Below are 26,605 nucleotides of genomic sequence, written 5' to 3'. Positions count from 1 at the left end.
ACCTCTCAATTTTGTCTGTGTGGGGGAATGTGTGTCTCTAGGCATACCTGCAAATTGTGGAGCATCACCAATATTTTGATATTTTATTGCGAAACTCCATGTAACAGAATAAACGTCAACATTTCTGGGTCTTGCTGGGTTTTCTGTTGCATTAAAAAAGGGATTATGCTGTGGGACCCCCAGCAAACAGGCATGCATTGTACAACAGAGTTTTTGCAATAAAATGGGGGGGGGGGGGGGGGGGGATTGCGCATCAGAATTGCTGGCTAAGTTCAGGACTACTGTGTCCAGTAATACATCCCCAACCCCTTTAAACACAACAATATACCAACCAGTCTGTCTGTCTTTCTCCACACAATAGCAGTTATCATAGAACTCTGTGAAGGTGGTGGCCAGCTCATACAGATAATCACATAGTATATGCAAAAGGAGGTCATCCAAGATCTTCTGCAGAATTTCTGGGAATCTCAGGATACATTTGCCCAGTTTCCACTCCTTCTCATGCTGCAAACTGACTTCGGTCTCCTGAGCTGCTTTGTGCAGAGCCTCCTCACTGATGTTTGCCAACCTTGCTATAGATCTGAAGACATGAAAAGCATATATTTTTATATAACTTGATGTATAGCTTATATAATGAATATGAAATAAAATGCATATAAAATAACAGAGTCTGGAAGGCTGGGCAGCATTTAAAGCCTAACTTCAGTCAAAATGTAACGTTTTAGAAAAAGAGAGCCGGTAAAAAAAAAATAGAAAAATGCTGGAAAACAATTATGGAAATTAAGAATGCTTTTATAAATAGAAGCATTAATAGAGGTTTCTTGTAATTTTGGGGCTGCAAATAAGATTTGGTCAGGATCAATGGTGTCTTCAATGCTAAGAAATACAGGCAGATACTAATCCATCATGCCATACCATCAGGGAGGCATACGATTGGCCCCAAATTTATTCTGCAGCAGGACAATGACCCCCAAACATGGAGCCAGGTCATTAAAAACTATCTTAAGATTAAAGAACAAGGAGTCCTGGAAGTAATGGGCTGGCCCCCACAGACCCCTGATCTCAACATTGAGTCTGTTTTGGATTACGTGAAGAGAAAGAAGGTTTATAAAAGAAAGAAAGCAATAATAAAGATTATAAAATGTTATAAACATATATGTTATCTTTGGATACTGCCATCTTGTGGTCAAAAATCAAATGGTGAGCAAATAATTATAAAAAGAGGAAAAGGGTTACCAGTAGAGCTATCTACTGGCGAAAAAGAGAATGGATTCACATTTTACAATGTAACATTCCACAAAAACAGATTCCTAGCAATTGGATAAATAACAATTTAAATCTACCGTATATACTCGAGTATAAGCCGAGATTTTCAGCCTCTTTTTTGAGGCTGAAAGTGCCCCCCTCGGCTTATACTCGAGTCATCGCTGTCTGCCCGCTCGATCAGCGTGTCGAGCAGACAGACAGCGGCCATTCTGATTCAAAAGCCGCGCCTCCGGCTCCCCCTTCGCCTGTGATAGGCGGAACACTGAATTTCCCAGCAGCCTGTGTTCCGCCTATCACGGACTTCGTATCATCCTCGTACTACGGACGAGGATGATACGACGTCTGTGATAGGCGGAACACAGGCTGCTGGGAAATTCAGTGTTCCGCCTATCACAGGCGAAGGCGGCGGCGCAGCTTTTGAATTTTACAATGGCCGCCGACGAACGAAGAGGGCACGGGACGGAGGCAAGGCACAGGACGGCACGGCACGGGACGGGACGGGACGGGACCGGAGGCAAGGCATGGCGGCGAGGCACGGCGGCGAGGCACGGCGGCGAGGCACGGAGGCAAGGAGGCTCGGCACGGGACGGAGGCTCGGGACAAAGGCTCAGGACACAGGTAGGCTGGACACACACACACACACACACACACACACACACACACACACACACACACACACACACACAGGGATGGATGGATGGATGGAGACACACACACACAGGGATGGATGGACGGACACACAGGGATGGACGGACACACAGGGATGGACGGACACACAGGGATGGACGGACACACACACAGGGATGGACAGGCATGTCTTACCCTCGGCTTATACACGAGTCAATAAGTTTGCCAGTTTTTTTGGGGGTAAATTGGGGGCCTCGGCTTATATTCGGGTCGGCCTATACTCGAGTATATACGGTATATCTACATTTATTCCCGCATGAGTGAGTGTGTTTAATTTATAGATCTATTCAGTTTCATTTTTTGATATTTGCTGGATCATATTTCCTCCCCTCTAGTCTGTGTCTATTTTATCAATCCTCCAGATTTTGGTCCATGTTGAAATGATAGCATCACACAGTTGCTACAGATATATTGGCTGCACATCCATAATGTGAATCTCCTGTTCCACCACATCCCAAAGGGGCTCTATTGGATTGAGATCTGATGACTGTGGGGAGGCCATTGGAGTACAGTGAACTCATTGTCATGTTCAAGAAACCAGTTTCAGATGATTTGAGCTTTGTGACATGGTGCATTATGTTGCTGGAAGTAGCCATCAGAAGATGGGTACAAACTGTAGTCATAAAGGAATGCACATGGTCAGCAACAATACTCAGGTAGGCTGTGGCATTTAAACAATGCTCAATTGGTACTAAGGAGCCTAAAGTGTGCCAAGAAAATATCCCCCGCACGAGTGATTATTTGAGTTACTGTTGCCTTTCTATCATCTCAAACCAGTCTGCCCATTCTCCCCCGACCTCTCACATCAACAAAGCATTTTCATCCACACCACTACCGCTCACAGTATATTTTCTCTTTTTCAGACCATTCTCTGTAAACTCCAGAGATGGTTGTGCATGGAAATCCCATTAGATCAGCAGTTTTTGAAATACTCAGACAAGCATGTCTGGCACTAACAACCATGTCACGTTCAAAGTCACTTAAATTCATGATATATTCTCCTGCCCCCCCCCCCCCCTCACTCGTTCTAAGTACCCACTTATTGTCTGTGACACAACCCTCCCCATTCTTTTATTACCATGATTCCATAGATATATACCTTCTGTGAAAGAGAAAAAAAAATAAAAAATAAAAATAAAAGGGGGGGGGGGGAGGGAGGGGAGAGGAAGGGAGGAGGGGAGACAACCACAGCACCCAACCATTTCATTCTTAAAAGTCATAAGCAACCACAGGACATCCACCCCCCCCCCCCCCCCCCCCCACACACACACTCTGGATACCTATACATTTTCAGTGACACAACACTCCCCATCTGTTAAGTTAAGGTTCAGGAATTTTAACAATGTATACCATTTGTGCAAATAACATATACCTCTGCGAAATAAGAAAAAAAAAAAAAAAAAAAAGGGGACCCCAACCACACCTACTTTTTAACATTTCTAAACAATCGTGATATATTCACTTCTCCTGCCCCCCCTCGCTCGTTCTAAGTACCCACTTATTGTCTGTGACACAACACTCCCCATTCTTTTATTACCGTGATTCCATAGATATATACCTTCTGTGGAAAAAAAAAAAGGGGGGGGGAGGAGGGAGGGGAAAGGAAGGGAGGAGGGGAGACCCCCACAGCACCCAACCATTTCATTCTTAAAAGTCATAAGCAACCACAGGACATCCACCTCTACCACCCCCCTTCCCCACACTGGATACCTATCAATTTTCAGTGACACAACACTCTCCATCTGTTAAGTTACGGTTCAGCAATTTTAACAATATATACCTTTTGTGCAAATAATATATACCTCTGCAAAACAACAAAAGAAAGAAGAAAAGATAAATAAATAAATAAATAAATAAAAAAAGGGGGGGGAGGGAGGGAGGGGGAGAGGAAGGAAGGAGGGAAGACCCCCACAGCGCCTAACCATTTCATTCTTAAAAATCATGAACAACCCCGAGACATCCACCTCTCCCATCCCCCACACTGAGTACCTATCAATTTTCAGTGACACAACACTCCCCATCTGTTAAAATTTAAAGTTCAACAATTCTAACGATATATATCTTTTGTAAAAATAATATATACCTCTGCAAAGGGGAAAAAGGGGGGAAAAAAACCCAGAAACCCAAACTGCCCCCCTCCCCCCCTTCGCCTAAACCAATACTAAATAATTCTACAAGGTCTCTTTATGTTCCTCCAACCAGTTTGTAGCCTCCAACGGGGAGTTAAAGAACAAGGTTGAGCCCAAGGCAAACACTCGTAGGTGGGCGGGATACAATAATGCATAATCTATTTTATATTTTTGCAGGGTGCGCTTCATAGGAATAAACTCAGCCCTCTGCTTCTGCAGGTCCAGTGAGAAATCCGGATAGAATGATACTCTGGCCCCTTTATAAAAGATATTTCCTAGTTCTCTAATTCTTCGCATCAGGATCATTCTATCGTTGTAATTAACAAATTTCAATATCAATAGCCTGCAGCGGTCCTCTGATGATCGAGATCTAGGGGGGACTCTATGGGCCCTTTCAATAGAAAAAAGTGGGGAAAAGAGAGCATCTCCCAATAACTCCTTAAACTAAGTCTCTAGAAAAATAATGGGATTAGAGCCCTCGCTTCCCTCTGGCAAGCCAATTAAACGCACATTGTTCCTGCGATTCTTATTGTCCATGTCATCCATTTTTGCTGCCTGTATAGCTATCTGTTTCTGGAGTCCAATTATTTTTTGCTGAAGAGGGGAGAGCTCATCCTCCACCGTACTTAGCCTCCCCTCAAGTTCAGTTGTTCTATCAATAGTATTGCTCAATAGTTGGCTCATAGAGTGCAATTCGTTTTTAATACTGCTTAATTGGTTATCGAGTCCAGAGATAAAATCTTTGCATTCGTTAATTGCCTGCAATATCTCCCGCAACGTGGGTTCACCAGTCCTTGTCCCAGGGGGTTGTGATGACCCCTCCAAGCTATGGAGTGCCTTACTTTCCCCCACGGGTAACCCGCCCACCCCCCCTCCAGAGGGTGTAGTAGCTGGGTCTAGGGCCAAATTGCCTGTGCTTCTCCTATCCCCAATTGTCCCCTGCGACTTTGTTTGCCCTGTTAGGTGGTGATGTCCTTTCCTGCCGGGAGAAGTCGCATGGGCAAAACGCTCAAGTTTTGCTGCCGCAGAAGCTTGGTTTAATTTTTCTTTAGCTGCGCGTGTTTTTTGGTTCCCCTCCCCATATGGTGCCTCCTCCACAGCTCTTTTACTGAGCATGATGATATCGCCGTGGCATAAGCTGAGTCAACAGAGTAATAATATTGCAGTATACAGCAAACAAGGCATACGCAGCAGGAAAAAACACGGCGATTAATAAATCATAAGTATATAAGCTGAACAATCCACTAGGGGATAAAAAAGGGAGAAAGGAGTGCAGCAGCCACTACTTTGTTAGTATTTTCTACTCTGTTCTTTACTCAGCCCCTTCTCCAGTCAATACAGTAGCATAGTCATAAGCATATTATGTCCTTTAACTAATACTCCATCAAGTCATCCATTAAGGGGGGGGAAGAAGGAAACGTTTCACAAGAATGAGAAAATACTGAATTGCTTCCTGTTTTCAGGCTCCAACAATGTTCTTAGTCCAAAAAAGAAAGCCCAACCTTCACCTCTCCCCCTCCTCGCCCTCCCTGGTTACCACTACCTAAGCTGGTGCTTTAGGCTATGCTCTGTCCGGTTGTTCCACTGCTGCTCCCAGTCGGTCTCGATCGTGTGTCCAGCGTGCCTCGTATTTCAAGCCGCGTTGTCCCTGGTAAATGGGCTCACCAGTTCAGTTATATTAATCTCATCTCGCCAGGCGCTGTGGGAGGCCTCGCCACGGCTCGCGCCATCATCGAGCCCTTTCCAGCCTGTCTCTCGGGTCCCTTCGGGTACACGCTCGGGATCTCGCGATAACCCGAGTCCAGCCACGAGGACTCGTTCGGGTGCTTTCGGCTGCTTCCGACAGTTTCCGTGGAGATAGGCGGCGACAGCGGTATCAGACGTCACGGGATTCGATGCCAAGCGGGAGCCAGGAGATCAAGTTGTGAAAGGCTGCATGCATCCTCCCGATCAGGGGGGAGGAAAAGAGGTAGAGGCAGAGAGCCCAGGCACTCTCGTCTCACTCTCACTCACACACACACCTTCATTCCGGCCACGCCCCATGGTGCAGGAGAATATATCACGATTGTTTAGAAATGTTAAAAAGTAGGTGTGGTTGGGGTCCCCCTTTTTTTTTTTTTTTTTTTTTTTTTGTTATTTTGAAGAGGGATATATTTGCACAAATGGTATACATTGTTAAAATTCCTGAACCTTAACTTAACAGATGGGGAGTGTTGTGTCACTGAAAATGTATAGGTATCCAGAGTGGGGGGTGGGGGGGGGGTGGGAGAGGTGGATGTCCTGTGGTTGCTTATGACTTTTAAGAATGAAATGGTTGGGTGCTGTGGGGGTCTCCCCTCCTCCCTTCCTCTCCCCTCCCCCCCCCCTTTTTTTTTTCTTTCACAGAAGGTATATATCTATGGAATCACGGTAATAAAAGAATGGGGAGTGTTGTGTCAGAGATAATTAGTGGGTACTTAGAACGAGTGAGGGGGGTAGGAGAAGTGAATATATCACGATTGTTTAGAAATGTTAAAAAGTAGGTGTGGTTGGGGTTCTTCTTTTTTTTTTTTCCTTTTCCTCCTTCACCCCCCTTGGGATCAAGGGGGGATTAATTAAATGGGATAACAGGATGGATATGATACTCAGCATTGTTCCTGGGTTTGGGGAGGCCGGACCATCTAGGAGGGGGGGTGGTTAGTCCGGGCACTTTTGGATGGGTTTTGAAGTAAGTGGGCCACAATAGAGACCCCTAGGGGATGCTCTGATGGGCGGGGATGGGTGGGGGAGAGGGGGATGGGTGTGTCTTCGAACACGCGCTGTATGTATTGGGAGAATGGTGGACGTGGGGTGGGGGGTGTCCCTCCTCCTTCTGCCCCTTTCAATTTTTGGTCTAATAATTATTAATGTCAACGAGTAGTTTGAGTATTATTTCATGGAACGTGAGGGGTTTGGGAGATCCAAAGAAGAGATCGGCGATCATGCTGGAAGCAGAGGGAAGGGGACCTGGCCTGCTTTTTTTACAGGAAACGCATCTAACCCAAAACACTGCTTTGCAGTTAAATAGTCGGAAATTCCAGGCATATTATCACTCTTTCCATTCATCTTATTCTAGGGGGGTGAGTGTTTTAGTAAAGAGGGGAATGGATTTTCTATGTAAGGAGTCTTCTATTGACGAGGAGGGTAGGTTTGTTTTTCTGTATTGCCTGATTGGTAGGCAACATTATATCCTAGCTAACATCTACATACCTCCTGCTTTCAAGATGGAGGTTATGTATAAATTATTTGCATTTAGCTTGGATAAACTAGGTATTCCGTGGGTAATACTAGGGGACTTTAATGAAACGCTAGACAGGAGTTTGGACAGATTCCCTTGCCCGGATGGGAACAGAACAAGTCGATTATCAGGGTATTTATCAGAAATAGGGTTGAGCGATCTTTGGCGAATGCGACATCCCCAAGAGAGACAGTATTCCTGCTTCTCTAATACCCACCACACTTTATCAAGAATAGATATGGTACTTGGGAACAAGGAGGCATCGGGGCTGGTACAGGATATAGAGTATGGTGCAAGGGGGATTTCAGACCATTCCCCATTGTTCATCATTTTGAGCATGGGAGATAGAACAGGTCCTGGGGAGTGGAGGGTAAACCCTGGCTGGTTGGAACTGATCGGTAGATCTAGCTATTTAGTGGATAGAGTCAGGGAATTCCTCCAAAACAACAAGGGCTCAGCGGCACCTGGAATGGTTTGGGACTCTTTAAAAGCCTATATTAGAGGTATATTAATACAGCAAATTGCGACAATTAAGAGGGAAACCCGTGACCAGGAGAGTGCAATTAGAAACGATGTTATCCATCACTAGATAGGCAGAAGGTATGGTTGGATAGCCAGCAGATATATAAAATGGCACTCTTGAAGAAGGCAGAGAACAGACGTATATTTCAACGCCAACATTATTTTGGCGAAGGGGAGAGGGTGGGTCGCGCCCTCTCCCTTTTGGTTCAAACGAATAGTTCTTCTACATCGATACAAGCAATTAAAGAGGAGCTGCACCTAAAAAAAAAATATTAAAAGCCAGCAGCTACTAATATTGCAGCTGCTGACTTTTAATAATATCACACTTACCTGTCCCAGGTTCCAGCGATGTCGGCGGCAGATGACGAGCGATCGCTCGTCTCGCTGCAGCCACCGCTGCCATCCTCTGTCAGGGAATCGGGAAGTGAAGCATGAGGGCTTCACTGCCCGGTTCCCTACTGCGCATGCGCGAGTCGCGCTGCGCTGGTTCCCCGCTGTGTCTCTGGGAACTGTGTGTTTCCCAGAACACAACGGGGGGCGGAGCGATGCGGGGGTCTGCGGCGGTCTGGCCGGAAGTGGGTGCAGTTACCTGGATTATCCAGGTAACTGCACCCCCCTCCCCCCCTGAAAGGTGCCGATTGTGGCACCGGAGGGGGGGAGGGATAATACTAGCGGAACTTCCCCTTTAGGGTGAAGAACCGCTTTAAAACATCGAAGGGTGAACTTGTCTCTAGCCCCTCTGCTATTATGAAGGTACTTGGTATTATAAAAATTTATATAAATCAGTTACGCAGGGCTACTCCGTGGATTTTCTACATCAAACAGCAATTCCAACTTTATCAGAACAGGATAAAATGAGTCTTGAGTTACCACTTACGTTAGAAGAGTTAAAAAAATGCAGTAGCTGAAATGCCTAATTGTAAATCCCCAGGCCCTGACGGGTTACCAACAGAAATTTATAAACGATATGGCGAAGTGCTGTTGCCAGAACTTTTGGAAACATTAAACCATGCATTGGAGGAGGGTGAACTTCCCTCTTCCATGCTGGAGGCAAATATCACTTATTATATAATACTTAAGGAGGGTAAGGACCACCAAGAAGTTTCATCATATCGGCCAATAACCCTGTTATGCTCCGATGTAAAAATACTGGCCAAGGCCCTAGCGACCCGCCTGAGTAACTGTATCCATAGTTTAATACACCCAGACCAGTCTGGGTTTATTCCGGGCAGGTCAACCAGCACCAACATTAGGAGAGTTTTTCTTAACATACAAACACCTAGAGATAATGATGGACCGGGAGCTATATTAGCTCTAGATGCCATTAAGGCCTTTGACAGCTTGGAATGGGGCTATTTATGGAGAGTGTTGGAGCGTTTTGGTTTTGGCCCTCTATTTATTCAATGGGTAAAGCTACTGTATAAGAGACCTAGGGCAAAAGTCATGATGGGAACTGTATTCTCCGAAGTGTTCCAGCTGGAGAGGGGGACGAGGCAGGGATGTCCGTTGTCCCCCCTCCTGTTTGTTCTGGCTATGGAACCCCTGGCTGTCCTGACGAGATCGCGTTCGGACATCCAGGGATTCCGACGTGGTTGGGGGGAGGACAAAATTGCCTTGTTTGTGGAGGATGTCCTGTTCTTCATTGGGGACATGGGCTCTACTTTGGACAATATAATGCAGATGATGGGGGAGTTTGGGCAACAATCGGGCCTGGTAATCAACTGGAATAAATCAGCTCTCCTACCGTTGACCAGACCCGGGGACGTACTACCGCCTATAATCACGTGCTTGGAGGTAGTGCCTAAGTTGAAGTACCTGGGTGTCTGGATAACTGGAGAAGTAAACCAGTATGTTAAGGAGAATTTAGTACCATTGTTGATGAAATTGAAGCAGAAGGTTGACAATTGGTGTTGTCTCCCTCTCTCTGCGGCGGGGCGCTGCAATTTAATTAAAATGATTTGGCAGCCGCAAATTTTATATATTTTGCATAACTCTCCAACTTGGATCAACCAGAAGTGGTTCAAGAAGCTGGAATCCCTGTTTCGTGATTTAATTTGGAAGAAGGGGCAAGCTCGGATTAGGTTACAGACATTGCAGCTCCCCGCCGGGAAGGGAGGAATGGCGATACCACACCCGAGATCATACTTTTTGTCAGCCCAGCTCCAGCATTTAGCTGAGGCTGGGCTCCATAGTGGAGGGCACCCAAACCACAGACTGATGATTGATAATGCACCGCACAAGTTATTGGTTGAAGTTTTGGAAGCCAACTCGTTTGCACATAGGCATCCTACTAATGAACTAGCGAGGAAGGTGTGGTGGATAGCGAAGCAACTAATGGGATACGTAGGAGTGACTGAATATACCCCCTTATGGTACAATGGAAACCTGGCTGAACTAAACAGTATAGATAGATCTTTGGAATGGGAGAGACAGGGGATCAGCAGGCTTGTGCAATTATATGAAGGGAATTTAATGAAATCCTTTTGAAGACCTTAGGCAGGAATTTAGTATCTCCAACAAGACGTTTTACAAATATCTGCAATTGAGGCATGGAATTCTAGCACAGTATAGGTCGCTTGTTATTGCAAGGACAGAAACCCCCTTGCTCCAGGGACTTATTGATCGAAGGCAAATAAAAGGCCAGATTTCCAGGCTATATATAAAACTTAGGGATAAAACTTTGAAGGGGGAGGGACCTGACAAGAGTAGGCGGGGATGGGTGGGGGACTTAGGGTTAATAACCCAGAAGCAATGGGACGAGACACTTGAACAGGGGAGTCTGGTGTCTATATCTCCTTCACAGCGAATGTCTCATTTGTTTCTTATACATAGGGTATATTATACCCCCCAAAAGATGTGGAAAATGGGTAGGAAACCCAGGGATGATTGCCCCAGATGTGGGGCACCAGGCGATCTTATCCATATGGTGTGGAAGTGCCCACAATTGTACAGGTATTGGATAGAAATTGTACATAGAATAAACAGGACCTTCAAAACTACCTTGAAACCAGAAGCTAAGATCTGCTTATTGGGGATTCTAGAGGAGGGTAGAGTTCCCTTCCCAACAAGGACGTCTATATTAAGGTGCCTGTACCAGGCCAGACGGCTAATAGCAATAAATTGGCAAGCGAAAAATCCCCCTGTATTAGAATCATGGGTAAATGCAATCAATTCCACAATTTGGTGTGAACGAGCAATGTTTATTAAGCAAAACAATTTAAAGAAATTTAGGGCTCTATGGAACCCCTGGTTGAGCTATATAGGATACCCCCTGAGTGGGGTTCCCGAGAGATAGACTTAGTGTCCGCTAGCCCGACTTGGGGTTGCGAGGGTGGGGGAGGGGCCTTTTTTCTCTTGTACCACCCTCGGTGTAATGCCTCTTATTTGTGTCGGCCCTCTCCCTTTTTCTCGACCCCAATGGCGTCCACCATTTTCCAAACAATCAGCCACGATCGAGGTGGCGGTGGCTAACAGAGTGTGTTCGAAGTGGGGGGGTGGGGGGTTGGGGGATAGCAATGTTGGTAAGCCGGTGGTTATCTGAGTGTTATACATGGCTTTGCTTTCATTATATATGTATGAGATGACGGTCTTTGTGAATCGTGAAACTCATTGTATTTTTTGTGTATAAAAATTTAATAAAGAGAAATTAGTTAAAAAAATAAAAATAAAAAAGTCACTTAAATTCCCTTTCTTATTCATTCCGATGCTCATTTTAACTTCAGCAAGTCATCTTCACTATATCAAGATGCCTAAATGTATTGAGTTGCTGCCATGTGATTGTGTTACCAAGCACATGAACAGGTTTATCTTATAAAGTGGCCGGTGTGTGTGTGTGTGTGTGTGTATTTTAAGGATGAGCTCAGGCGTGTTCGCATGGTCCACGTGCAGAGCCCGCCAGGTCGGCGCTGCGCTAATCACAGGCAGTGAGACATTGCCCAATTTCTGCAGCCGCGCATTGGGGCAATGTCTCACTGCCTCTGATTATTGCATCGCTGCTCCGACTTCCTGGCATATATACACACACACACACACACACACACACACACACACACACACACACACACCGGCCACTTTATAAGGTAGAGCTGTTCATCTGCTTGGTAACACAATCACATGGCAGCAATTCAATACATTTAGGCATCTAATCACGCTCACCTTATGGCATGGACCCCTGTGCAAACAGGTGGTCATGCAAGCAGGTATCAAAAGGGTTAACACAGACCATAAACTTCTCTCACATCTCCTTAGAGCTCAGCGAGGACCCCAGGTCATAGGTAGAAAGATCTAAGTGCTCACCGCTTAAGTATAAGATAAAATTTTTATGTACAAACAAACTACTCACATAAAGATGATAAAAACACAGCATGTAAAGCAGACAATCATGTTCGTTCCATAGGGCAGCAGCGGGTGACGTCATGCGTAGCTCCTCCCCCGTACACGTTATGTTCAATCAGAACTTCAACGTCACGGACTCCCCCCCCCCCCCCCTTTCCTTCGTTAGCCGACGGAGCACTTGGGGGGGGTGAGTCCAGTGACGCCAATGTCCGTGACGTCACCGGATCTTCGTCGGAACTCCCTGAAGACCCGGAAGTCAGCGGAGAGGTGAGTACCGATCAAAAGAATTTTGATTGATCAAAAAATAGGATTTTTTTTATACTCACCGTAAAATCCTTTTCTCTGTAATTCACTGACTGACACAGCTCCTCTCTTTATCCATTGGGTTGTTATGTAATATAAAACTCAGAGCTTTCTAGTTCAGACCAAGGGGCGGTCCCTTAGATAACAACCCCTCAGCCTGCCTTGCAGCCTCAGTACATCAACAAGCAGTATAACGTAAAGAAAAATAGGAGGGGTGGGTGCTATGACAGTCAGTGAATTACAGAGAAAATGATTTTACGGTGAGTACAAAAAAAATCCTATTTTGTCTTGTATTCACTGACTGACACAGCTCCTCTTTTAGCCATTGGGATGTCTCCAAGCAGCGCCAAAACAAGGGGTGGGAAAACAGCATAAAACTTCATCCACCATGGCATGTGGGAACTAGTATAAACTTTACCCACAAAAAAGTAGTGTGGGGGAATAACTAAACTTTATTACCCACAAAAAACAGGGTACTTCTAAACAGAGAGGCACTACCCTCAAACCGCACCAGAACTGCGGTAACAAATGCAACAGTGCATTTACTTAAAAGTACTGCGTTTTTACCCAAAAAAACAGGAAAAAACTGTATGTGCAATTGTAATTATACAGCCGCCTGCAAAACTTTGCGGCCAAAACAGGCATCAGGCGATGCACTGACATCTACCTTGCAGAATTTTGTAAAAGTGTGAACAGACGACCAAGTCGCTCCTTTACACACTTGAGTGACAGATGCTTGATGTCGGAAGGCCCAAGATGTTCCAATTGCTCTTGTGGAGTAGGCCGTGACCGGAAAGCTGATATTTGTCCTTTAAAGCGGTAGTAAACCCGCTATTTTTTTTTTTTTTTTTACCACCTGCAAAGCAAAAGGCATAATGAGCTAGTATGCACCGCATACTAGCTCATTATGAAATACTTACCTTAGAACGAGGCCCCGACATCTGGCCCGATCCACGCCGAGGGAGCCGACATGCTCCCTCAGCGTTTCATCCGGGTATCGCGGCTCCGTCTCTGTGAGTGGCCGGAGCCGCGATATCGTCACTCCCGCGCATGCGCGCGGGAGATTTCATTCCAGCCGGTCGGCCACTGCCGGATTTTCAGGCCGAGAATCTCCTTGTGCGCATGCGCCGCTGCAGTCAGCGGCGCATACCGAGGGGAATATCTCCTAAACCGTACAGGTTTAGGAAATATTTTCTTTACCTACAGGTAAGCCTTATTATAGGCTTTCCTGTAGGTAAAAGTGAAAAAAATGAGTATACAACCACTTTAATGGTGCTTAAAGCCAATTTCTGGTCTACTCCTTGCTGTAGAAACAGCAGGACCCTGGAAATAGAAAAGGAGCGCGGATGCTATCCTTTCTCCTCACACATGAAGATGTAGGCCTTCCAGGTATGATGATATATCTTCCGAGAAGAAGATTACCGTGCTCTTAGCATAGTTGGGATCACCGCGTCTGAAAGACCCCGGTTCCTCAACACCTGGCTCTCAATAGCCATGCCGCTAAAACCAGCGACGGTAAAGCAGGATGGAGAATCGGACCTTGAGAAAGAAGTTCTTCTCGTAACGGCAGTTGTTATGGGGCGCTTGCCACCTGGCGCACTAGGTCTGCGTACCAGGGACACTGGGGCCAATCTGGGGTAATCAGAATTACTGGAATCCCCTCAGCCTCCACTCTGCAGAGCAGACGTGGTAACAGTTTCAGCGGAGGAACAGCATAGATCGGCTGGTACTGATCCCACTGAGCCAACAGCGTGTCTGACGCGTCTGCCAAGGATCTCTTGTACTTGACACGAATCTCGGCACCTTCCGATTGAGACGGGAGGCCAGAAGATCCACGTCTGGTGTGCTCCACCACAGGCACAGAAGCCTGAACACCTCCGGATGCAATGCCCATTATCCTGGGTCCAGCATCTAGCGACTCAGATAGTCCGCCTGCCAGTTCTCCACTCCCGGGATGTAAATGGCCGACAGGGCCGGTTACATGTTGCTCTTTCCACTGAAGGATGTGAGCGACCGCCCGTGCGGCGGCCAAGCTTCTTGTTCCTCCTTGGTGATTGACGTATGCCACTGCCGTGGCGTTGTCCGACTGGATCCTTGAAGTCTTATCGACCATGTGGAGAGGCATAGCCTGATCGCTCTCAGTTCGAGCACATTGATCGGCAACTTGGATTCTTCCACCGACCAGAGGCCCCGAGTCGACTGAACTCCCATTACTCCACCACAGCCTGATAGGCTGGCGTCCGTTGTGATCACTGTCCATTTCAGAGGTAGGAACGACTTCCCGGACCGAAGTGCCGGGGACCTCAGCTACCAGAGCAGGGAATCCCTGACTAACTGGCTCACCTGAATCTGCCGATCCAGGGACAACAGAGATTTGTCCCATCTTGTCAAAATCTCCTTCTGCAGGACTCTGGTGTGAAACTGGGCATACGGTACTGCCTCAAAGCAGGCAACCATGAGACCCAGGACTCGCATGCAAGAGTGTAGTGACGACCACCTGCAGTTCATCAGCCGTTTTACCACGGCTCAGAGTCTGCAGCTTGTCTGAAGGGAGAAACACTCTCGCTTCCGTGGAGTCCAGCAGTAAGCCTAGGTACTCCAAATGCTGAGACGGTATGATCACCGACTTTTTAAGTGTCAACAGTCACCCAAATTCCTGCAGGGTCTACATGGTGATTGGCCAATCCTCCTCTAACTCTGAGGCGGAAGATGCTCTCAGGAGGAGATCGTCTAGGTATCCCACGATCGCCATCCCGCGTTGCCGCAGCCACGCCAAAACAGGAGCCAATAATTTGGTAAAGACTTGAGGGGCTGATGCCAAACCAAAAAGGGAGAGCCACAAACTCGTAAATTGGCACCCCCGACTGCAAATCGGAGAAACTTCTGATGCTGAAGGCATATGGGTATGTTCAGGTACGCATCCTGGATGTCTAAGGATTCCAGGGAGTCCTCTCGATAGAGTGCAGCGACTACTGAGAGAACTGATTCCATTCTGAACCTCTGTACTTTCACAAAGTAATTTAGGGCTTTCAGGTCCAAGATTGGACGTACCCCTTCCTTTTTAGGGACTACAAACAAGTTTGAGTGAAACCCCTGGAAATTGTCAGATTCCAGAACAGGTACTATCACCCCGCGACTCAGCAGGTCCCTTACTGCCCCCAATAGGGCCTCCCGGCGAGCCGGGAGTACAGGTATGCGCTAGAGGGGAAGAATCTATTTTGCGGCCAAGATAGAAACTCTATCTTGTAGCCTGAGGAAATCAGACCGCAGATCCATTGGTCATACAGCCGAGAGGCCCACCGGGCTGCAAACTCCCGAAGGTGACCCCCCCACCCGTGTTGCGGGCGGGGGCAAACCTTCATGCGTTCGTACTTTTGCTTGCAGGCTTGCGGTTCCAAGGAAGCTTTGGTCCTTCAGAGGTCATCCTGTTGGGCTGGGGACACTTGGCCTAAGCCCCAGGCGGACGAAAAAGCCGTTTGTGAGCAGAGAGTTTGTGAGCAAGAGGGCCCTTGCCTACGGCTTGGCTCCTTAGCCTTCCTGGTCTGTGGGAGTATGTACTCTTACCACCTGTGCCATTTTTAATAGTCATCCAAAGAGGCTCCAAAGAGCCAGTCGCCAAGGAAGGAAAGAGTAGTCAGGGCTGTATTGGATGCCTGGTCAGCAGACCAGCATTTTAACCAAATCAGGTGCCTCAGCACCACTGCTGACACTGAAGCCCTGGATAACAGAGGGAGAGTATCCTGGGCCGCTTCACAAACATACTTAAGGCCTTGCACTAATTGGTCTGCAGGAGTCCCCTCTACCGGGATCGTGGCTACTTTGTTTAACCTGGATACTTGGGGGGGGGTCCACGACCGGAGGAGCCGACCATTTTTTGAGAAGGCCCTCATCAAAGGGGTAATGCACCGCCATGTATTTGGGGACAGAAAAATAGGATTTTTATAACAGCTTACCTGTAAAATCCTTTTCTTTTGAGGTAAATCACAGGACACAGACTCAGTAATTACTTATGGGTTATAGGGTATCACTAGGTGATTGGACACTGGCACACCCTAGACATGTTCAATCCCCCATATAACCCCTCCCCCTACTGGAGGTACCTCAGTTTTGTAGCAAAGCAATATAAGTGTATTAGAAGAGGGGAGGGACCTCTGTGTCCCGTGATGTACCTCAAAAGAAAAGGATTTTTACAGGTAAGCTGTTATAAAAATCCTATTTTCTTTCTCGTACATCACGGGACACAGAGACTCAGTAATAACTGATGGGATGTCCCAGAGCAATGCTATCTGAAGGGAGGAAAACCACACAACATAGGGTGTAATCAGACCTGAGGACCCTGTACCACTGCCTGCAGCACACTACGCCCAAAGGCAATATCCTCACGCCTTCTCACATCCACCTGATAAAATTTGGTGAATGTATGAACTGATGGCCAGGTTGTGGCCTTGCAGATTTGAGCCATGGAGACCTGGTGATACACTGCCCACGAAGCACTAATAGCTCTAGTGGAGTGCGCCTTGATTTGAAAAGGCAGAATCTTTTGCTACAAACCATAAGCTTGAACAATTACTTATTTAGCAATGGTAGATTTCGACGCTGCCTGTTCTCTTAGGACCCTCTGGCAATCATCCGTTTTGCGAACCTGAGCAGTTGCTTCCAGATAGGCTTTGACTGCTCTCACTACATCCAAAGAATGTAGTGACTTCTCTTCTATAGAGCAGGGATTTAGAAAAAAAGGAAGGCAGAACAATATCTTGGTTTAGATGAAAACCTGGGACCACCTTCGGGAAGAAAACAAGGATGAGGGAGTAGCACCACTATATCCTTGTGCATTATCAGATACGGCTCTTTACAAGAGAGGGCTAATTCTGATACTCTTCTGGCAGAAGAAATGGCCACCAGAAAAATTAATTTCCTTGTCAACAGAACTAAGGGAATTTGATGTATCGGTTCAAAAGGCTGCTTCTATAAAGCTGACAGAACCAAATTCAGATCCCAGGGGTTCAGAGGCGCTTTAACTGGAGGATTAAGGCACGTTACCCCTTGTATAAAGCTTTGGACCAAATAATGCGAAGCAAGTGGATGTTGAAACAGAACCGATAAAGCCGAAACTTGGCCCTTGATGGTACTCAAGGCCAGTTTCATCTCTAACCCATTTTGCAGAATTTCGAGGATTCTGCTTATGACATTTTCTGGGGTCCCACCCCCTGGATTCACACCAGGAGACATATGCTTTCCAGACTCTGTGATAAATCATTCTGGAAGCTGGCTTTCTTGCATTAATCAAAGTAGATATCACAGGGCCCGAAAGCCCAGGATTCTTCAGAATGTGGGTTTCAATAGCCAAACCATTACATTTAGCATTTGTAAGGTAGGATGGAATACTTGTCACTGGGATAGCAGGTCTGGACGGGATGGTAGGGTCCAAGGAGAGCCTACCGTCATCTTCACTATTTCTGCATACCAAGCTTTTCTGGGCCATGCTGGGGCCACTAGAAGCACCGACTTCTTTTCCTGCCTGATCCTGCAAAGAAGTCGTGGCTGTAGCAGAATAGGAGGGAATGCATAAATTAGAGAGAACTGATGCCACGGAATTAACAACAAATCTGTCCCGCATGCAAGAGGATCCCTCGTTCTTGACACAAAGTTGTCAATCTTGTTGTTGAACCTGGACACAAAGATCTACATCTACATTTACTTCTCCCTGAGCTGCACGACTCTTGTTGCCCCCTTGGTGATTGATATAAGCCACTGGCTGTGGCATTGTTGGACTGGATCCTGACAGGGCAACCCTGCAACCTGAGTGTCCAGGCTTTTAGGGCTAGATACGCTGCACGGATCTCCAGAATGTTGATGGGTAAGGCCCTCTCGGTCTTGGGCCATCTCCCTTGGACAGTCGACTGTTCCAGGACTGCCCCCCAACCCGAAAGTCTGACATCTGTTAGCACTGTCCAGGTAAATGGTAAAAAGGATATTCCTATCTGCAGATTTTCGGGTATCAACCACCAGCTTAGGCTTCGACGCATTGTAGGGGACAGATGCATCGGAAAATCTAACGCCTGAACCTTCTTGTTCCAGGCCGACAGGATACTGTTTTGCAGCACCCCCGAATGAAACTGAGCGTAGGGAACTGCTTTGAAAGAAGCCACCATCTTCCCAAACAACCTCATACAAAGACGAATAGAAGGACCTTTCTTTGCTTTGACTACCTGAATCAGTTCTTTTATAGCACTGATCTTTGCTTGGGGTAGGAATACCCTCTGCTGGGCTGTATCTATGACCAGACCCAAATACTCTAATCTTCTCACTGGTTTTAAAGAAGACTTCTCTAAGTTGAGGACCCAACCTAGGTATTCCAGGTAGTTGATTGTGGTGACCAAATTTTGGTCCAGGCGGGCTACTGACCGGTCTATCAAGAGCAAGTCGTCTAGGCATGCTATTATTGTTATACCTTGGGCCCTCAATCTGGCCAGAGGAGGGGCCAAGATCTTTGTAAACACCCGAGGTGCAGTAGCTAGCCCGAAAGGCAGAGCTACAAACTGAAAGTGGCATTTTTCTACTTCGAAGTGCAGGAATTTTTGATGAGCAGGGAAAATAGGTACATGCAGGTATGCATCCTTGATGTCTATTGACGCCAGAAGTTCTCCTCCTTGCAGGATGGAGACTACAGATCGGAAGGATTCCATGCGAAAGGACCGTATATTTAGAAATCGGTTTAGATCTTTGAGATCTAGAATGGGTCTGACATCTCAGTTTGGCTTTGGTACCATGAAAAGGTTTGAATAAAACCCCATTCCCTGCTCTTGCGTGGGAACTACCATAACTTTTTGCGACAATAGTCACTCCAACGCTAGAAGGAGAGACTTCTTTTTCTCTGGGTCTCTGGGTACATTTGGTCTTTGAGGAAACGAGGAGAAGGGAATTCTCAGAATTCTAGTTTGTAACCCAGATGGGGACCCATCCTCACTGTCCGATCGGTCCTGGTCAGCTGAACCGACAGAGCAGGGGTCACATGCCTCAGCAGGTGCCCGAGTCTGTGTCACAGCTCTCCCCGGAGGACTGGGGGGGGGGCAGGGGCCATTTTTTACCACCTCTGCGCCCACGCAACGCCTCTATCTTGGCAACAAACTAATTGAGGACTGCCGACAAAGCGTCCAGAGGCACTGCACAGTCTGCAGCGAACCGGTTGCAATTGCCTGGATTTCGGAGGAAGAAACACCAGTTTCTGAAGCCATGCTGAACCTACCCTGTCTGCCACCTGATGGGGACTTAGGACAGTGATGGTCACACCCTCCTAACTGCTGCTGGCTGAGGGGCTCTTCTCCACAGGACTCGCCACCCTGTTCTGCGCTGTCCAGCTAGTAGTGCCTGTGTCAGCTCCCAGGTGCATAGGAGATCACACTGCGCTGTCCAGAGCTGCTGCGAATGGTGCTAAAACTGATAAAAAAAAACACATTCAGGCTTCAAGAAAATGGCAGCCGAGTGTCCAGTATAAAGGACATAATCACAGGGTAAATGGCTGCCAAACTATAGGAAAGCATGCTGCTCCTTGCCCCACCAAAGATGGCCGCCGAACACTGTATACCATGAGGGACAGTGAGGTAAACAGGCAGAGAAAATGGCGGTGAACAGCGCTGCAGCGATCCACAGACGCAGCCTCCAGACACCTCTAGGGAGAGATCCACATAAATCCAGGGCACGGCCAGCCAGCGCAGTCCCCCCAGGTGAGAGCCCCCCCAAAGAGCCCCTGTATATGACATACACAATGCTCAACAGCCCATGCAGCAACCCCACAGGGAGGGGGGAGGGAAGAGAGGGACCGGGAGAGAAGAGAGGGAGGTGAGGGACCCCCAAATCGACCTCGCAGGGAATGCCCAGCTACTCAGCCCCACCGTGGCAGGGAGAGCTGTACTTGACAGTCCTGCAGAGCTGGGAGACATTCCATCACAGACCCAGTGCCATGAAGATCCTGACATAAATCTGCGCCCAGGCTCTCGCCCGCCATGGCACGTGCGCCCCTGTTGGCGGCAGACGGGCTATTTAAGCCTGTCTGTCACAGACAGTCCCCGCTGTCTGCTCTACAGCGTTGTGTGCCCAAGAACCTGATCTGAAATACCTACCTGTGATAAAGACCCGGCTTGTCTGTGACCTACCAGTTATCTGCCTGCACCCGACCCCGGCCTGTCTGTGACTACTCTCCTGCCTGCTTCCTTGTACCTTTGCCGCCAGCCTGATACCTGACCTTGGCCTGTTTGATTTCTCTCCTACCTGCTCCCTTGTACATTTGCTGCCAGCCTGATACCTGACCTGGCCTGTTCGACGATCCAGTCTGCTGAGCTGACCCAGTCTGCTGAGCTGACCCAGTCTGCTGAGCTGACCCAGTCTGCTGAGCTGTTCCAGTCTGCTGAGCTGTTCCAGTCTGCTGAGCTGTTCCAGTCTGCTGAGCTGTTCCAGTCTGCTGAGCTGTTCCAGTCTGCTGAGCTGTTCCAGTCTGCTGAGCTGTTCCAGTCTGCTGAGCTGTTCCAGTCTGCTAAGTTGATCCAGGTTGCTGAGCTGATCCAGTCTCCTGAGTTGATCCTGTCTGCCAAGCTGTTCCAGTCTGCTGAGCTTACAGACTGCGTATTCATCCTTTCCAGTCTGTTTATCCTGCCAGGCACCCGTACCCCTCCTTACTCCTGTGTCTCCTGTTACCTTACCAGGGAACCGTGAGTGGGGGCCGTATGGGAGGCCTTCCTCTGCAATTCGGGCTCAAAACCATTAGGTATGTGACAGTAGCTGTCTGCTACTGTGAGCCCGAGCAGGGCGCCCCAGCTATGGAAGAACTGTGTCAACACCTGGCAGGACTCACCGAGGCAGTTAAGAATCTCCAGCAAGGCTACACCTGACTGGAAGAATGGGTGCTTGCCACCGGTACCCTGGGAACCCCTCATCCATCATCTCCTTCAGCCAAAGCAGGACCGGCACCAACAGTTGTGATGCTCCAACCAAGAGTTCCTACACCTGAGCGATTTTCCGGGGACCGCAGTAGCTTCAGGGCCTTTTCGCAACTCCTGCAAATTGTATTTCGCTCTCCAACCACGGACCTTTTCTTTGGAAGCCACCAAGGTGGGCTTTGTGGTGTCCTTACTTACCGGGGACCCCCAGACTTGGGCTCACCGCCTCTTAGAACAGAAGGATGCAGCCCTAACCAATCTCACCATCTTCTTTGACGCAATGGCCCAATTGTACGAAGACCCTCAACTTTCAGCAACTGCATAAACCGCCTTGCGTACCCTACAGCAGGGACGAAGAGCGGTAGAGGACTATGTGGCTGAGTTCAGGCAATGGGGTGCGGATACGAACTGGAATGACGCTGCCTTTCATTACCAGTTCCGCATGGGACTCTCTGATTTCCTGAAATACAAACTCCCTAGAGTTGGTGTCCCACAGACTCTAAATGCGCTGATCGATTTAGCTATACAGATCGATCGAGGGCTGAGAGGGCCAAGGGTTTCTCTCATCCAACCTGGATGCTTCCAAGAGTTCCAAGCCATCTACAACCAGCACCAGCCGCCCGACCAGCATCCACTTCTGACGCACCTGAGCCCATGCAACTTGGGGTCCTGCGGCCGTCTCTTACCCCGAAGAACGTCAACGACGTTGGAATAATAATCTGTGTCTCTATTGTGAATCTGGACATTACGTCAGGAACTGCCCTATAAAGCTCCGTAAGTGCGCACCTATGCCTTCTGGTTACACAGATCATCTAACGAAGATTTCATCTCACCTTGCCTTTCTGTCTCCTTTCAGCGCCCAGGAAAGACTTTACAGACACCCGCCATTATTGATTCCGGAGCATGCAGCTGTTTTATGGATTCATCTTTTGCTGCCAAACACAAGATCCCCCTCCTGCCTAAGACCCATGGACTCTCTGTTCATCTGGCCGACGGGTCTGCTATCAAATCTGGCCCTGTAGTTCAAGAGACTGTCCCACTACCTACTGTTATCTCCAGTTCTCGGCGAGAATTTCTTCTTATGGACATAATTTCCTCTCCACTCTTTCCCATAATCCCTGGTATTACATGGCTGCAGGCCCCCAATCCGGCCATAAACTGGGCCACAGGAGAAATTACTTTCTCCTAACTTTACTGCCAGAAGTTCTGTGGCTCTCCTGACCCTCTGAGGCCATCCACCTTGTTATGTCTAGACTCGGAAGTCGAAATACGTCAGGGCATCCCTGAAGCTTATTGTGAGTTCCTCGACATATTCAGTAAACAAAAGGCAGAGGTGCTTCCACCCCACCGAGCCTATGACTGCCCCATTGAACTGCTCCCTGGAGCCAAAAATCCGTTTGGGAGGATTTTTCCCCTGACAGAGGTAGAGCAAGGGAAGCTAAAAGAATATATTGATGAAAACCTGAAGAAAGGGTTTATTCGCCCGTCTATGTCCCCAACAGGCGCGGGTATTTTCTTCGAAAAAAAAGACCACACCCTTCGACCCTGCGTGGACTACCGCAAATTCAATAACATTACAGTAAAGAACCGTTACCCCCTTCCTTTAGTTCCGGAATTGTTTTAAAGACTGGGGACCGCTATAATTTTCACTAAACTCGATCTCCGCGGGGCCTACAATCTGGTCCGTATCAAGGATGGAGATGAGTGGAAGACCGCTTTTCGTAACCGATTTGGGCACTTTGAGTACTTGGTGATGCCCTTCGGGTTGTGTAATGAACCTGCCACCTTTCAATACTTCATTGACAATGTGCTTCCGGGACTTTCTGGACTTATTTGCTTTTGTTTATTTAGATGACATTTTAATCTTTTCTTCTTCCCTTGAATCCCATCGCAGACATGTCAAGAGTGTGTTGGGCCGGCTCCGACAACAAGGTCTATATTCGAAAGCCGACAAGTGCCAATTTGAGCAGGAAAGTATACCATTCTTGGGCTTGATCATTTCCAGCAAAGGTATAAAGATGGACCCCCAGATGATTGCTGTGATACTGGATTGCCCAACTCCTGCGGACAGGAAAAGGAATCCAACGTTTCATCGGGTTTGCCAACTTTTATCGCCAATTCATCAAAGGGTTCTCAGCTATTGTTGCACCAATCACGCAGCTAACAAAACAAGGGACCCGTTTCCGTTGGACCCTTGAAGCCCAAGAAGCTTTTGAAATCCTCAAGGGGCTCTTCACCTCTGCTCCTGTCTTAAGACACCCGGATTACTCCCTACCATTTGTTCTAGAAGTGGATGCATCTGAAATTGCCGTAGGGGCAATATTGTCCCAAAGACAAGGAGCCAGGGCCCTGCTCCATCCCGTAGCTCTCTTCTCACGCAAGTTATCAACAGCAGAGAAGAACTACGACGTAGGAGATCGGAAATTGTTAGCTATTAAATCCACATCGGAAGAATGGCGCTATTTACTGGAAGGAGCTTCTCACCCAATCTTAATATTCACTGAACCACAAAAACCTGGAGTACTTGAGATCCGCAAAAAGCCTGAAGCCGAGACAAGCCAGGTGGGCGCTCTTTTTCTCCTGGTTCACCTTCCATGTAACTTATCTCCCAGGTTCTAAGAATATAAAGCCAGATGCCCTGTCACGGATATTCCACAAGTCCCAAGAAATTTCTCCCCCAGACACCATTCTCGTTCCTGGGAATTTCCTTCTGCTTCAGGAAGACCTTCTTTCCCGACTCAGACAAGCCTCCGTGGGGCAAATACTTTCTCCCGAACCAGAACTGCAAGCCAGAGATGGGTTGTAGTGGCACGAAGACAAGATCTACATTCCTGAGGACCTACGGGTAACCGATTTAGAACTATGTCACGACCACGCACTCGCCAGGCACTTTGGTATCACCAAGACCACCGACTTGGTACAACGTACCTTTTGGTGTCCTCAGTTGCAGGAGGACTGCATGAAGTTTGTGGATACCTGCACTACGTGCATCAAGAGTAAGAGACGTAGGACTAAGGCCTGGGGCCTACTCAAACTCCTGCCTGTTCCCGACAGGCCATGGAGAATGCGGTCTCTGGATTTCATCGTTGAACTACCCCCAGCAGAAGATCATACCACTATCTTTGTGGTAGTTGATCGTCTGTCGAAGATGGCACACTTCATTCCCATGAAAGGCACCCCTCCGCCCCTGAAACGGCACGGGTATTCATCAAGGAAATCATCAGGCTCCATGGGGTACCATCCAATATAGTTTCAGAACGAGGGGTGCAGTTCACCTCTCGATTCTGGAAGTCCCTCTGCAAGGCTTTGGATATTGAATTGTCTTTTTCATCCGCCTACCATCCTCAGTCCAACAGGCAAACAGAGGACAAACCAAACCCTTGAACAATACCTACGCTGTTTCTCCTCTTTTGCTCAGGATGATTGTATCTCCCTGCTTCCAGTAGCCAAATTCGGCTACAACAATTCTATTCACTGTGTCACCAAGCAGATGCCTTTTTTTCACCAATTACGGCTTCCACCCTTCATTTCTACCCAACTCCCTTCCCGAATGCACAGTGCCAGCGGTTCAGGAAAAGATGAATTTCTTCTCAACCAATAACCAACTTCTGCAAGAAACCATGACTAGAACTCAAGAGCACAACAAGACAACCTTCGACAAGAAGAGACGAGAGGAATTGGTACTGGTACCCGGTGATTTGGTGTGGTTATCCACGTGAACTTGAAAATGACGTGCCCTTCAAGGAAACTGGGTCCCAAGTTCTTAGGACTTTTTCCAGTTAGAAGGAAGATTAATGAAGTGGCCTTCGAATTGGAACTCCCAGACTCATTAAAGTCCACCCAGTGTTCCATGTGTCCCTGTTGAAACCTTCCGTTCCCAACCCATTTCCTAACTGAAGTACCACTCCTCCTGATCTGGTCTTAGTAGACGGTGAGGAAGAATTTGAAGTGGTATCTATCCTAAACTTCAGAAGAAGAAGAAACCAGAACCAGTTCTTAATTAAATGGAAGGGGTATGGTCCCGAAGAAAATTCTTTGGAGCCTGAGAACAACATCCATGCTAAGAGTTTGGTTCAATCTTTCAAGAGGGCCCACCCCAAGAAATTTGCCCGAATGGGCATCCGGAGGCTGTCCTTTGGGGGAGGGCAATGTCATGAAGATCCTGCCAGAAATCTGCACCCCAGGCTCTCTGGCTCGTGTCCGCCATCGCACTGGAACGCGAGCGTGCGCCCCTGTGGGTCGGCAGACGGGCTATTTAAGCCTGTCTGTCACAGACGGTCCCGGCCGTTTGCGCTACAGTGTTGTGTGCCCAAGAACCTGATCTGAAATACCTACCTGTGATAAAGACTCGGCTTGTCTGTGACCTACCCGTTATCTGCCTGCACCTGACCTGTCTGAATACTCTCCTGCCTGCTTCGTTGGACCTTTGCCGCCAGCCTGATACCCGACCTTGGCCTGTATGTGACTTCTCTCCTGCCTGTTCCCTTGTACCTTTGCTGCCAGCCTGATACCGGACCCGGCCTGTTAGACGATCCAGTCTGCTGAGCTGATTTAGTTTGCTGAGCTGTTCCAGTCTGCTGAGCTGATCCAGGATGCTGAGCTGATCCAGTGGGAACCGGGAGTGGGAGCCGTAAAGGAGGCCTTCCTCTGCAATTCAGGCTCAAAACCATTAGGTATGTGACACCCACTCTCCGATCAGTACGGAGTGGCTGCTGGCCCAGCACACTGTGACACACACATCAGTAGCCTGGTCACATGTGTGGCCCAGAGCATTAACGCTCACAACCACTTCTGGAGCTGAGGCATGTCATGGCCGACCCAGAGCAGAGTTCTGGTCTGCACATGCTCGCTGGCCGGTCTGGGGAGACTACAAGGATAAGAGTATCCAGCTTGCCACCCAGCCGGCTGTTGATAGCAGATCACAGGCAGGAGCTTTAATCTTGCTCAAAAAGCAAAGTTTCTGCAGAAAAAAACATGGACCAATGGGCCTGCAGGGTTCCTAGGTCCTTCTCCTTCACTAGGCAGAAAAAAACTGAGGCTGAAAGGCAGGCTGAGGGGTTGTTACCTAAGGGACTGCCCCTTAGGCGGAACTAGAAAGTTCTGAGTTTTATATTACATGTTAACATGTTATGCCGAGTCCTCTCGTAAAGGTGGCGAAACAACCCAATGGCTAA

General features: G+C 47.9%; 1 protein-coding gene across 2 annotated transcripts in view; it reads right to left on the bottom strand.

Annotated features, from left to right (window-relative positions):
- The window catches only part of RARS1 (arginyl-tRNA synthetase 1), a 187,700-nt gene that overhangs the window by 13,670 nt on the left and 147,425 nt on the right, over positions 1–26,605 (bottom strand). For both annotated transcript variants that reach the window (XM_077473486.1, XM_077473487.1), the window contains one exon: positions 333–580. In XM_077473486.1, the coding sequence (XP_077329612.1) occupies positions 333–580 (248 nt within the window). The remainder of the gene's footprint in view (positions 1–332; positions 581–26,605) is intronic.

This window comes from Lithobates pipiens, unplaced genomic scaffold (genome assembly GCF_037356315.1).
Source record: "Lithobates pipiens isolate NorthernLeopardFrog02 unplaced genomic scaffold, aLitPip1_a1.2 Scaffold_8, whole genome shotgun sequence".
NCBI lineage: Eukaryota > Metazoa > Chordata > Amphibia > Anura > Ranidae > Lithobates > Lithobates pipiens.
Note: the sequence above shows the minus strand (reverse complement) of the source record. Positions and strands in the feature narration are given on the sequence as shown.